Source organism: Budorcas taxicolor, chromosome 4 (assembly GCF_023091745.1).
Source record: "Budorcas taxicolor isolate Tak-1 chromosome 4, Takin1.1, whole genome shotgun sequence".
Classification (NCBI taxonomy): domain Eukaryota; kingdom Metazoa; phylum Chordata; class Mammalia; order Artiodactyla; family Bovidae; genus Budorcas; species Budorcas taxicolor.
Window position 1 is genome coordinate 13,884,170 of NC_068913.1, and position 14,266 is coordinate 13,898,435.

Here is a 14,266-nt window from a genome sequence, read left to right on the forward strand (position 1 = left end):
ATATGCAGTCTGGGCAGCCCTTCATGAACTGTAGATCTGAACTGTCAGATCCAAAGAACCACATTCACCCTAAACACTCCAAGAAGCAGTATATAAAAGAATAAGCTTTACAGGCCACAACGCTATTTAAGTAAATGTGTTACTCACTTGGAACACAAGAGCATATATTTATATATTACAGGAAGTGCTTAATAAAAATCTCATTAAATAAAGAATAAGTAGGTGAACCTGTTCCTAGCAATAAAAGATTCCTACTACACAGGAGGCAATCAAATAGTTTCTGAAGTAAATTTTGCCACACATCAGGCTTCATTAATAATATTTATTTTAAAGATCACTTTTTATCGTAACAAATATAAAGTCATCAATGTTTTACAAATTGTCAAAAATGCCTTAAGTACAAAAAAAATTAGTAAAATGAATGTTATACTGTATATTATTTGGTATATACTTAATACTGTCAACATGCATACCATATGTCAGAAAAGCTCATGCATTATTGGAAGAGAGAAAAAAAATGAAAGTGCTATATTAAGACTTCCCAGGTAGCTTAAGTGGTAAAGAATCCACTTGCAATGCAGGAGATACGGGTTCAATTCCTGGGTCAGGAAGATTTCCTAGAGGAGGGTATAGTAACCCACTCCAGTAATCTTGCCTGGAAAACCCCATGGACAGAGGAACCTGGTGGGCTACATTCCATGGGGTCCCAAAGAGTTGGACACAACTGAGTGACTGGACACTCACACACGCAAAAGTGCTTTATCGTCTGATTATAAATTCATTGCTTCGGTTAGTTTTCTTTCTTCAGGAATACCATTTACCTGCAATATGTAAGAATGAATATGAGTGTGAGTTAGACATGGACAACTTTTAGACTTTGAGCAAAACAAATTATGGCAAGGCATAATTTTCTATCTTCTTAACATAATTATGTTGCATTATTTCTTTGCATTTGGTTTTCAACAACAACAAAAAAGAGTAAAGTCTAAATTAGTCCTCTCCTTCTTGGAGAAGGAAAAGGCTACCCCACTCTTGTATTCTATCCTAGAGAATTCCATGGACTGTACAGTCCATGGGGTCGCAGAGTCGGACACTACTGAACGACTTTCACTCTTGGGTCAAAGTTATAATGTTTTATATTTCTCAAAAGGCATGGTCTGAAAATTCCTCCCACAATAAACAAAAAGAATGAGTTCTGACTGTGAGATGTATGACTGCATCATTTAATCATGCCTCTTTAGAAAAGATCGTATGGGTAGAAAGGACAGAGAAAATGAGAAAATCTGAAGGGACATCAGAACTGACGGCTTGGGCTGGTCTACACGGTAGTACTACTTACTGTCCGCTCTTAACTGCTCTATTATCTGAGCTAGCACTTAAGTGCAGGATTACAACCCCAGAAGTCAGTTCATTTCTTAAAGTTCTGATGATCTTTTAAGAGAAAACAACTAACTAAAGAAAACAAACTTCAAAATACACTCTCCATTGGCAAATTCCATAGAGGAAGCGCAAATAAAATATCTTGGTATCCAAGAGACAAACACTGTGCTTAAATTACCTTCATAAAGAAAACTGTGATACCAACATAATGCTTTGAGGTACTTGCAAAAAGCAAATTATGTAAACCCTGCACAAATGTTGTTGCCTCCTTGTGATACTAAGATCACCAGAATGTGGAGGGACAGGAAAGCTGTGCCATGATTATTTTGACACATCCATAGCACTGAATCTACGCATGTGCACACAGAATGGAATAAAATTGGGGAACAAACTTTGTTTTTTCATCCAAATGAACAGAAAGGGAGTAAGGAGTGTAATGTGCCCATTTAGCTCTTCTCTCCAGGAGTCACAAGTCTATTTGGTGTTATATTTATCCGAGGAAGAAACACAACAATCTATCATAATTATAAAAGATGCTAGGGTGGTTTCTCTCCCTTTAGCATTTAGGTACTTTGGGGACTCACTGAAAATGAGAACAAGTCAAAAATAACCAAGAAGAGATGGCGCAATAATATACCCCAAATTACAGAAAAATGTAAGAAAACAAGAAGGTAATAGGCTACCGTGTTAACTAAAAAGGAGATGAAAGCTTTCCTGACTCAGGCAAAATGCTTGTTTCCCAAAACCTGTTTTAGAAAAATAAGTTAGAAAATTAGGCTGAACAACCTAAAATCCCCCCAGGGAAATTCACTGGCTCTTATAACACTTGCTCAGGCATAAACTGTCTTTTAATCTGGAAACGGTGCCTATTACTAAAACATAGCAAGCTAATAAGTCTACTTGCTAAAAATGTATACAACTATTAAATAAATCTCTCTAACATCACATACTTAGGTTTCCTTATTTCCCCCAATGGGAGGGGAGAGAAGTAAAATCTAGATTTTTTTATATATTCAAAAGAACTATTTACTATTTTTCTAGATATTGTCTTCCTTTATTCCTTGTCTGAAATAATTAAGAAATAGCAGAAAAACATCTTAGGAGAGATTGAAGCCTATGAGGAAGAAGTTCTAGCATTTTCATTGTAGAAATACCCTTTTAAAATTTTATCTCTCGGGAGAAAAGTCATGAAATTAGTGGTAGTAAGGAGTCATTTATTTCTTTGCTCTTTAGACATTTATAGCAGTTTGTTCCTTCATCAATCACCTGAATGCTCACACAAGAATCACTGCATCAATATATTGAACAGTCTTGTTGAAACATGTTAACATTTAATTAAAACATAGCAATCAAAACTGTGGGGAAAATTCGTATAAACGTTATCTCGTACTTAAAATCTGATGAACAACTTCATTATACTTGCCTCAAATCTTTGAAAAGTTGTCAAACGAAAATCTCCTTAAATTCCCGAAAGCATTAACAGAGAAGATAATTTTTTGAATGGAAATATGCACAGATTTTCTATATGTGCCTAAAGTTCTAACGAGACTTACTTAATAGCTTCCCCACCACAATACCACTATTCATACTCAGAATTCCACATCCAACTTACAGTTTTAAAACTTCTCTTGCTTTTCCAAAAGAGCTACAAAGGCATTACTGGTTGCTTGGCAATCAGAACTAGGAATCAACCGCTAATTAGAAGACAATCATGAATAAGTTATCTACTTGGTACGGAGATGAATGAAATAATTGGCTGTGGAAAATTTTTAGGGACACTTGAAAGAAATAAACTTAAAGAAAGCAAGTCTTAGGGAAACAGGGAGGATTGTCCGCCATCTTGTTACTGGTCATGTTATAACAGCTTTTTAAAGCTGCATTAAAACCAGGCCAACCATTTCTCCTTTATCCCCCTGAAGCCTCACTGATTAGTCACAATGGTTTTCTTTTGTAAGAGTCAGTTTCAAGCTGCTCACTTACTGAGACAAATCCTGGAAGCATCCAAGCTAAGCATCTTTCATACCAAGGGGAAGAATAGGGAGCTTCGCTGAAGGAAGGGGATCTTATTCAGTCTTCCTTAATTAGACAGGACCTCCATGGATGCTTCTGCTTTAAGACCATTTACTCTGTGTTTATCACTCTGATGCCGATCTATGCAATAATCTAAGCTATTATCCTGAGGTTTTAACTCTGATTTAAGAATGACACAACTGTTTTGTCTTACTTGGTAAAGCTGAAGCTTCATAAATTATCCACTACTAAAACAATCTTTTAATCTATTAGCTTCATTCATAAACATCAGCTTACTATTCTTAGTACTCACCTGTAGTCTGCTGTTGGGGAATTTGAGTCTGATGTGGCAAGTTCCTAGAAATGATTAACATTTTTTAGTAAAACTGTTTTTATTCACACACATGTAAACAGAGAGCAGACACATTAGAATGAAAAACTTTATAGCTAGAAAGGACCCCAGAAATCATTTAATCCAGCACAAACATGGTCCCCCAACCCTCACAAGTTTATGGATGAGGAAACCGAGGTCTGAGAAAGAGGAATAATAACAACATTTGATAAGACTCAAGGAGATTCTATTACCTGTTAAACTCTATCTCATAAGAACACAAGGAGGTAGGTATCAATATTATTTTTCCCAATTTACAGATGAGGAAGTAGGCTGAGGTCCAAGGCTACATAGCTAGGACGTGGTAGATAAAGACGTGAACACAGGGACTGCTGGCCGTGTGCCTATAACCTGTACATGTTCAGATCCAGGTCTAGATCACATGTACACACTCACAGAACAACATGTATCACCACCTTCAATCACTGTGCCAAATCCGTGCTCCTCCATCCAACTCCCAGGAAATGACACTGGCTATCCACCAACTGGACAAGTCAAAAGTACAGGAATCTTCACTGACTCTCCCCCCTCATTCAGTCCCCAAATCCAATCACTTGGGAACCCTTCATGAGTCTCCTCAGTCCCCTGTGAGTCTGTTTACATCTTCCCCATCTCTAGCCTTGATGGAAGCCATCACCATTTCTCATTTGGATTTTTGCAACTGGTCTGAATCGTTTCCTCATTCCCATTCTTGCTTCCTTATCATTTACTGTGCACGTTGCAGCCAGACGATCTTCCAAGGCACAAATCTGACTATGCCATTCAAATGAACGCATCTCGTTATTTCCTTATACCTACCTGTGAATTAAGTTTCAAGTTTCTTAGTGTGGTACAGAAGTCCAACCCAATATATCTAGCTCCTATATGAAGCCCCCCCTGCACTGCTTGAAATGAAACCACCACCACCACGGCCTCTGTTACCTCTTGCCACCAACTAGCCCGCATTTATCCTTGCAAACTCAACCCAAAATTTGTTACAGTGGCCTCCTGTTACTCCCATAATTTAAAGTATCCCACAAGGAATGTTAATTAAAATATTTAACTTGTTAGTTTTAATTTATAAAGTAACATCTCAAGTACCCCCTCTTCTATGCCTCCTTCCTCTCCAAGCATTTCTTCCCCAATTAGGTTACCATTCAGCAAGCTTTCATCCTCATGTTGTCATTGTATTTCTCCCCACTTAATATTTAATTGCCCCAAAGTGCCTTAACAATGAGAATGTTCCTATTTTGTATAGTACCCCTAGCAGGAAGCATACAACGTTTGAATGAACACATACAAAAATGAAGACACTTAAAAAGATTCATATGACGTACATGTTCACGGACACACATTCACCCACTCATTTTCATATTTTGATATGAGAAGTAGTTTACAAAAATGTACAATTTAGATTCTGTGTAGAAGAAATTCTAAGACTCAATCTTGCAAGAGAATGGGGCCTGATCTAAGCCAGGGATTTTCAGGGTTTTTTGTTTCTCTTCAGGAATGGAATTCCTTTTAATTGAAATCCTAAGCAGAACTCTTGATGTACAAAAGAGATAAATGTGAGGTTGCCTGGGTTGAAACAAGGGAGCCAGGAATGCCGCCTCCTTTGTTTCTTTTGCCTCTCATGCTGGCCCCTAAGGCATTTTAAAGAAACCTCCAAGAAACAGAGTTTGAAAACCATTGATCTGAATCATTTCAGCCAGGCAAATATTATGCTCCCAATATAAGGACCTAAACTGGAAAACAGTACATGCTAGTTAAACATTGTTTAAACTCTTAAACTAATCCATAGGAATGTTAATGACTTCCAGTGATTTTTTTTTTTAATTTCAATTCTATTTAAAAGAGATGGTTAAGGAAATAAAATCAAATTGAATTCAGTTTGAAGAAGTTAGTTTATAATTCATCTCAATAATCACATTCTTTTTTTTTTTTTTTGCTATTACCTATCAGCCCTATTTATTCTTGGGAGGTCTCAGGGAGTATTTTCCTTTGCCTATTCTTTCAGTACTTCTCAAAATGTATTTGTAGTGCCTTTGATCACAAAAGCAAAAAGATGAATTTACAAATCCCGGAAAGGACATTAAGTTATAGATTTAAAGATGGAAAAACAAACACCTTTACTACCAAAGTCAAAAATGTAATTTCACTGGCATTTGGGAAGGGGATATTTGCCCCTTCAAGGGGAAACAAGAGTTTTGTTTTAACATCTCAGGTACAACTAACTTTGGGTCTATTCTATATTAGAAACAAATACAATATACCTTACACACACACACACACTCTCTTCCTCATTTCCTATCATCTTTAGCTCTATTTAGCCTATTGATGGATTAAATCAATACATTTTGACAAAACAGAGACACCAAATAGGACAAAGAAAGTCTCTCAAAAACCCTAGATAAAGATAACCAAACTCAAAAATCAAGCTGTGAATGACGTGGCTGCCCCCCACTCCCACCCCACTCACTGGTCAGCCCCTTACCCTTCTGTGGAACACAGGTTTCAAACCATAGATCAGAGTCAATCTATGCCCTGTAATTTCTTCTCTAGCCATCATTTTTCCCCCCCTCTTCTGCTACAACTTTCTAAACAGCTATGGGCTTGGTTAGGTTCGAAGAGAAGTGCCACACACAAATAAGCAAAACATTCAGAGAAGCATGAGCAATTGTGTGTGCCACACTGGTTTAGAGATTTGAAAGTGTTTGCAGTGTGTGTCCCAGCTGGTTAGCGATGTACATATGCTCCTTGCAACTTCAATGGAAACTTACATGAGTTGCATATATATAAGCACAGTGTGTACAAAAAGGTGCTCAACCAAAAATTTGTGGAGATTCAACATCCTCTGTCTCCAAGGTGTACACACATAACTGATTTTGCGGTTGTCCAAACCTGTGGCTACATGTGAGCCTGTGAGTGTTAATACACCCATGATGGGCATATCTGAAGTACGTATTTCATTTAAAGGCTGAAGGGAGGTACCTCATAAGAGGGCTGCTTAAGGCATACTGAAAAAATGCCCACTCCTGACTTTGCTATAGCTGAGCAGAGACTGCAGTAAGAAAATGGAAACGTTTTCATCTTTGGTAAAAGCAGGTTGCTAAAGGCAATTAGACAGGAGAGTGGGGTCTGACTTCAAATAGAAGTCTTATAATCCTTCAAAGAAAGGACCTTTTAAAGTCATAAGACTATTTAGAATAATTAAGTTATTAAAGGACTAACAGAAAGATTATTATGGGTAAACTGAATTATGTAGAGAAAAGATTTACAAAAACTGTAATTCTCTGAATTATTAGCATTAATTATTTTCTATTTTTATCATTAATTACAGGCATTTAAATAGAAAATTATGTAAATTAGCTATTGCACAAACTCTATCCTTTAAGATAGCAAAGGTAATAACTTGCAAATTAACAAGTAAGTGATTTAGGGGGAGTCCACAATCATTTATTATTTGTATAACCATTTTAAGATAATTTGATGTTCTTGGATACCCCGTTGAGTTATTCTATGAGTAAGGTTGATGATTATCAACTCATTATATTCCCACGTGCTTGAAGACCCAGAGCAAAGAAAGGTTAAGTGATTTCTATAAAAGCCACAGAATCTGTGCCAGAGTTGAAAACAAATGACATTAGTTTAGTTACGGGGAACATAAAACACTTCTCTTGTGAATTAGTATGGATTCATTTAACAATAAGAAATAATAACATCTTGGCATTTCTCAATTATCAACAAAAAGTGGTATTATCAAACCTTAAATTTTCTACAAATTCTTTTCTACAGAAATGCTGATTTGGGTCCTATGACTACTTTTACTAAGGAATCAAGTCATTATTTGGCTCAAAGAAGGAAGGAAGGACACAAAGAAATTGGAAACATCACCACAATTTTAAATTTCAAGATCTAATTTTAGTTAAAATCAATGTAGAATAAACATGCAATATAAAGAAGGAGATATTTGTTTATTTTAGGTTTTTCCCTCCTACTTTTATAAAGCCAAAAGCAAGTCTACCACAAGTTTAAAATGGAGTCAAAATCACTAGAACCAAAATCCATCAGAGAGATATACTTATTGCTTTTAGTGTTTCCTTGCTGAATTTTTTAAAAAGTCAATGGCTCTCACATATCCTTGGCTGCTTGACACTTCTTGTCAACAAGAAATTATCTTCATCTCCAGAAAGTCTCTCCAACTGATAATAACTTTTATTGAAACCTAATTTTTTATTGATGGAATTTTACCATGAAGTTGGTTCTCACTATTATCCAAGGGAGGACAAATGGAAAAATACTTTAGGTAAAAGCAAAATGATTAGTTACTAAATATCTATAATTAGAAGACTTAATTCTACTTTTATACTGTTAATTTGTAAAAGATTAAACACAACCTACTTCCTGTTTTGAGGGAGACCCAATCACCCTGGATTAAGTGTTATGTTTAGCATAATGAATAAGGAAAATTTTGGTATAGCCAAGTAAAATCTTCCTGGAAAATGTTTGGGTTACCTTCCCTTATCATTCCTTACATAAACTCCTCATTGAATATGCCTCCCATGCAGGAAAAATCAACTGATATTGATGTTGGTATAAGAAAAAAATAATGAGGAGTCAGATCTACCCCAAAAAAGACCACATTATACATTATAAATTTAAGAATAAATCATTTTTTAGAAAATTGAAAATTGGGGAGCCTCTGGTCAACGCTGTCCATAAAAATGCAAAGTGAGTACAATTTCCTGGGTGGTTTTTATCCTTTCCAGGTTTACCATTTCTCTGTCCCATTAAGACATCATTTTCTAGTCATCACTCACCTCTCACTTCTCCACACCATCCTCTTCTGCAATTTAAGCGAGTGTGAGAGCAGAGAGGCTGATGGGCATAATAAACTCATGAAGCCCAACAGTCTAGACTGCCACATCTTCTTTGGAACAGACCCCTCAAGGGGAAGTAGGAAAAACTGTTCCCCCTCCCACCACCCTCAGCAGAAATACCAGAAAACCTGAATCCTAAAACGGAAGCTCTTTAAATATTTTAAAGCTGGGATTCTCAATTTTATTTTTCCTGCTCCACCATAATACACCCTAGAAAGCAGGGCCCTGGGATCTGTATTGTTAAAGCCTCACAGGGGAGTGTGGCCTGAAACTTGCTTTGGGAATAACCAGGCTAGATTATCTCTCAATAGTCCTTTTAGGACCTAAAATCCTATGCCTTGGAATTTGACTTTCTTAATGTAAATTACTGTGTGTTAGTCGCTCAGTCATGTCTGACCCTTTGTGATCCCCATGGACCGCAGCCTGCCAGGCTCTTCTGTCCAGGGATTTCCCAGGCAAGAATACTGGAGTGGGTTGCCATTCCCTTCTGCAGGGGATCTTCCTGACCTCGGGATTGAAACCGGGTCTCCTGCATTTCAGGCAGATTCTTTCCCATCTGAGTCACCAGGGAAGCTCATAATTTAAATTAATATAAAAGCTTATCTTTGAGATACATAGTGTGTGTTAAGTCACGTCAGTCGTGTCTGACTCTTAGCAACCCTATGGACTGTATGTAGCCCCCAGGCTCCTCTGTCCATGGAATTCTCCAGACAAGAATACTGGAGTGGGTTGCCATGCCCTCCTCCAGGGGATCTTCCTGACCCAGGGATCGAACCTGTATCTCTTACATCTCCTGCATTGGCAGGCAGGTTCTTCACACAGCAGTTAAAACTATATTATATTTTTAATATTATGTCTTTGGTAAGAAACATAACATCTAATCACAACAATGATTCTTTGGGCAAAGAGAATTTACTCTTATTTTTAAGGTTTTTTTTTTTTTTAATGTGCACAGTTTTTAAAGTCTTTATTGAATTTGCCACAACATTGCTTCTGTTTTATGCTTTGGTTGTCTAGCCAAGAGGCATGTGGGATCTCAGCTTCCCAACCAGGGATCAAACCTGCACCCCTTGCATGGGAAGGTGGGGGTCTTAACCATGGACCACCAGGGAAGTGCCTAAAGCAAACTGACTTTTAAGAATTACTTGAGAGTGTGCTTTCTAGCAATAAATTATAATAAGTCAGGGAACTGCTTTCAGTGGGAAAAATTCTTCCTATTAACGGTCACATATTCACTAAGCTACAAAGACAAGCAATTAAGTGCAGATGTAAGAAGTCTGACTATACTTCAGGATGGGGGACATTTTACAGAAGACCTGGCCAGTGCTCCTCAAGACAAAGTCAGGAGAAACAAGGAGAATCTACACCACCTAGAGCTGCTGTGCTGCTGCTCAGTCGCTTCAGGCGTGTCCGACTCTGTGCGACCCCATGGACGGCAGCCCACCAGGCTCCCCCGTCCCTGGGACTCTCCAGGCAAGAACACTGGAGTGGGTTGCCGTTTCCTTCTCCAATGCATGAAAGTGAACAGCGAAGGTGAAGTGGCTCAGTCGTGTCCCACTCCTAGCGACCCCATGGACTGCAGCCCACCAGGCTGCTCCGTCCATGGGATTTGCCAGGCAAGAGTACTGGAGTGGGCTGCCTACACCAGAAGAGACTAAAGAGATATGCCGATTATTGTGTCCTAGATGGAATCTTGGAGAAGAAAAAGCTCATTGAGGGAAAAACTAGTGAAATCTGGAGGGGAAACAGTCTGAAGTCTGGTTAATAGTAAAGCAGAAATGTTGGTTTCTTGGGCTTCCCAGTTGGTGCTAGTGGTAAAGAATCTGACTGCCGATGCAGGATACATAGGAGATGCAGGTTGAACCCCAGGGTCGGGAAGATGCCCTGGAGGAGGGCATGACAATCCACTCCAGTATTCTTGCCTGGAGAATTCTATGGACAGAGGAGCCTGTGGGCTACAAAGAGGTGCAAAGAGGTGGATATGACTGAAGCAACATAGCATGCATGCATTATTGGTTTCTGGGGCAGTAAGATGTTAACAATGGGAGAACTGTGGTGGGGTACCTCTGTGAACTCTGTATTATCTTTGCAACTTTTCTGTACCTTTTAAATCATCCCAGAATTAAAGTTTATTAAACAATAAAGACATTGGGGCTTCCTAGGTGGTACAAGTGGTAAAAAAAAAGTCTGCCTGCCAATGCAGGAGACACAAGAGATGTGGGTTTGATCCCTGGGTCCGGAAGATCCCCTGGAGAAGAAAATGGCAAACCACTCCAGTATTTTTTGCCTGGAAAATTCCATGAACAGAGGAGTATGGTGGGCTACAGCCCACGGGGTGGCAAAAGAGTCAGACACAGCTAAGCACACACACAAACAATAAAGACATTAGCAAATATCAAATAAATACGCTTTATATTTCTACATGCAATAATTTTAAGACTGTCTGTGCTGTCTCTCTAATCTGAAAAGGAGAAGGAACAGAAAATAACTTCCTTTCTAGCAAGTCCCCTGTCTCTGGACCTGCTCCAGTTACCCTTTCTACTATCTGTTCAATCACCTTGCCTGTAGCCTGAATCAGAAATCCTAGAGGTCAATGATCACAGTATCTATCGCTAACTTGATATCAAGACTGGTTTTGACCTAATTTAAAATCTCATGAAATTAAAAGACGCTTACTCCTTGGAAGGAAAGTTATGACCAACCTAGATAGCATATTGAAAAGCAGAGACATTACTTTGCCAACAAATAGTCAACGCTATGGTTTTTCCAGTGGTCATGTATGGATGTGAGAGTTGGACTGTGAAGAAAGCTGAGCGCCAAAGAATTGACGCTTTTGAACTGTGGTGTTGGAGAAGACTCTTGAGAGTCCCTTGGACTGCAAGCAGATCCAACCAGTCCACCCTAAAGGAGATCAGTCCTGGGTGTTCATTGGAAGGACTGATGTTGAAGCTGAAACTCCAATACTTTGGCCACCTGATGCAGAGTCGACTCATTGGAAAAGACTCTGATGCTGGGAGGGATTGGGGGCAGGAGGAGAAGGGGACGACCGAGGATGAGATGGCTGGATGGCATCACTGACTCGATGAACGTGAGTCTGAGTGAACTCCAGGAGTTGGTGCTGGACAGGGAGGCCTGGCGTGCTGCGATTCATGGGGTCGCAAAGAGTCGGACACGACTGAGCGACTGAACTGAACTCAAAGTCTCTTATCCATGTCTCAATTTTATTATCTGCAAATGATTAAACATTTTTTACTATCTAATTTAAGGGGCCAGTCTGGAGTCATATGAAGCATTCTACCAAAAAGAAGGTTGTATAATTGATAAATAACAGTGGTAGTAGCCTCCCATTACACAGCGTTCTCTAGACTGTTTGTTACAAGGTTCGTTACACATCAGATTGACTTCTTTAAAAGACCCAAACAGGTTTCTGTGCAGCTCTGAAGAAAAGCTTTGAATGTTCTTGAGCCTTGCTTAGAAGTCAAGATAAACTTGCAACCCTATCTTATGCCTAAATATTTCTGATGTCAAATCTGAAGAATAAATACAAAATGATGTAGCTATCCACATTATGAACAATAAATTCAGTACAGTTAGTATGCCTATGTGAAGATGAAACTCACACCCTTTTAGAAAGAGTTTAATAAATACCAGGCAGGTCCATCCAAGGATATACCTGGTTATCAAGTTCTGTAATGCCTTATCAAATATAATATCTCATTTTAACACTGAGAATTCAGTTTGATCCAAATGACCAAAATATTTATATATGTGTGTACCTGAGCTGAAACAAACCTTCAAAAACAGGTTAGGAGTAAAAACTGAATTCACATAAAGGACAATTGTGATGAACCTGATACAATAAATTCCCTATTTTCTGGCATGGTTGGAAAATGAGGTTAATCACATATTCTGGCTTATAGAGAGTTACCATAGAGACCATGCACATATTATCCATTTCCAAGAATAAAAGAAAGATAATACACACTCAACACCGAAACTACATCGAATGTGATTTAATTTTCCTCTGATGAGTCAGACGCACTTGATGATCTTGCAGTGCCTCAGAATAATCATTGTGAGCATCATCAATTATCTATGTACCCTATTTGTATAGAAGTGCTAGTTAATGGACTTTTTCCATTAGCAGAAATCTGAATAATATAAAGGTTTTCTGGACTTAAAAATACATGTATGGTCAAACTGTTGCAAGTTCAATAAAATAATCTATTGCACTTGCAAACAGAGAGATCTGATCAAGATAATGACAGTCTTGATGGGGTTATGGAAGGACCAGGAAGATGCATTTAGTTATAAACTAGATAAGAAATTTTATTTTCCTTAGGTATTAGGAGCAACATTGTCAAATCCTAGTCACAGAGAATCAAAATAAAGCTTAAGGAGTTATCCTTATTCTCAACATAAATAGTTAGAAAGCACATCTAAAAAAATGACCCAGCCTTTTATCCTCCCTTAAAAGTTTTACTGACTTATTGTAAAATCACATTCAATTTCCCCTATTCACTATAATGAATATTCTTCTCTTCTAAGATTTGACAGCATTGTTATTTTGTCAGTAGAAGATTCCCAAACTTCGTTCTTCTGACCTTTTCCCATGGATTCACAGGGCATATCAACACCCTGAAGGCTCTGAGAACTCCCCCAGTTAAAATCAAAAACAAAAAGTCCCGTTTCTCAAATTTATTTGACTGCTTCTTTTTTGAAGATATATATCAACCTTTGAAGAACAGGTATTGACATTTACTAGCATTCTTAGGGAAAGAATGTGAGAAATGGAAACTTTAAAGAATTCCTCAATTCTTTTCAGTTTGAAAAATGAACGATAAAGCTGTTCATAATTTTCATCCAAGAAAGACAGGAGAGACTGCAAAACTGTGAACTATTACAATATTCTTGAATACTGTAATAGTCAACATTCTTGAATTTACTAATTTTTCTCAACGGCTTCTAATAATCCTGACAAAGAGGTTTCACAGTGACCCCACTAACCATTCAAGGACATAAAAATCCATCAGTCCCATTTAGTACAATTCGATTTTGTGAAACTTTAGTATTTATATAAATGACAGAATATTGTTTCCAAAACTCAAACTTTTAAATATATGCCATTTTCCCTACTGTTAATAGACTGAATCAGTTACTCACAGACACATACGTACACACACATGTACACACAAATATATACCTTGGCCTGTTCAACAATAAGTGCATACTGTTAGAGGACCTGAGGACAATAGTCATAATACTTTTAAGGGTTTCATGCTCTACTGACTGAGCTAGCTAGGCATGCTTTCATAATGCTTTGAGATTGTCAAAGTCTTCTGACAAATTTATAGTCTGTCTATACTATTCATATTAATCACTATTTTAATTACTGTTTAATCTTCAAATTACCACATGTCATTTACATGGCTGTAAAACAAGCATTTGCAGAGTAAAAATGTACCCAATATGCTGTCCAAATAAATCTCTAACCAGTAAGAGGTTACTTTTATATCCTATCCTAATATCTATGTGTGAGTGTCTCTGTATGTATGTATGTATGTGTGTTGGGGGTGGGAGGGATAGATATACTCATTCTATTTACAAAAGTCAACTGAAAAAGAGA

At 37.8% G+C, this 14,266-nt stretch overlaps 1 protein-coding gene across 2 annotated transcripts in view; it reads right to left on the reverse strand.

The window, feature by feature from the left end:
- Nucleotides 1-465: 465 nt before the first annotated feature.
- The window catches only part of SGCE (sarcoglycan epsilon), a 67,740-nt gene continuing 53,939 nt past the window's right edge, over nt 466-14,266 (reverse strand). For both annotated transcript variants that reach the window (XM_052638657.1, XM_052638656.1), the window contains 2 exons: nt 3,704-3,747; nt 466-821 (listed from right to left, as the gene is read on the reverse strand). In XM_052638657.1, coding sequence (XP_052494617.1) covers nt 805-821; nt 3,704-3,747 — 61 coding nt within the window. In that variant the 3' untranslated portion in view covers nt 466-804. The remainder of the gene's footprint in view (nt 822-3,703; nt 3,748-14,266) is intronic.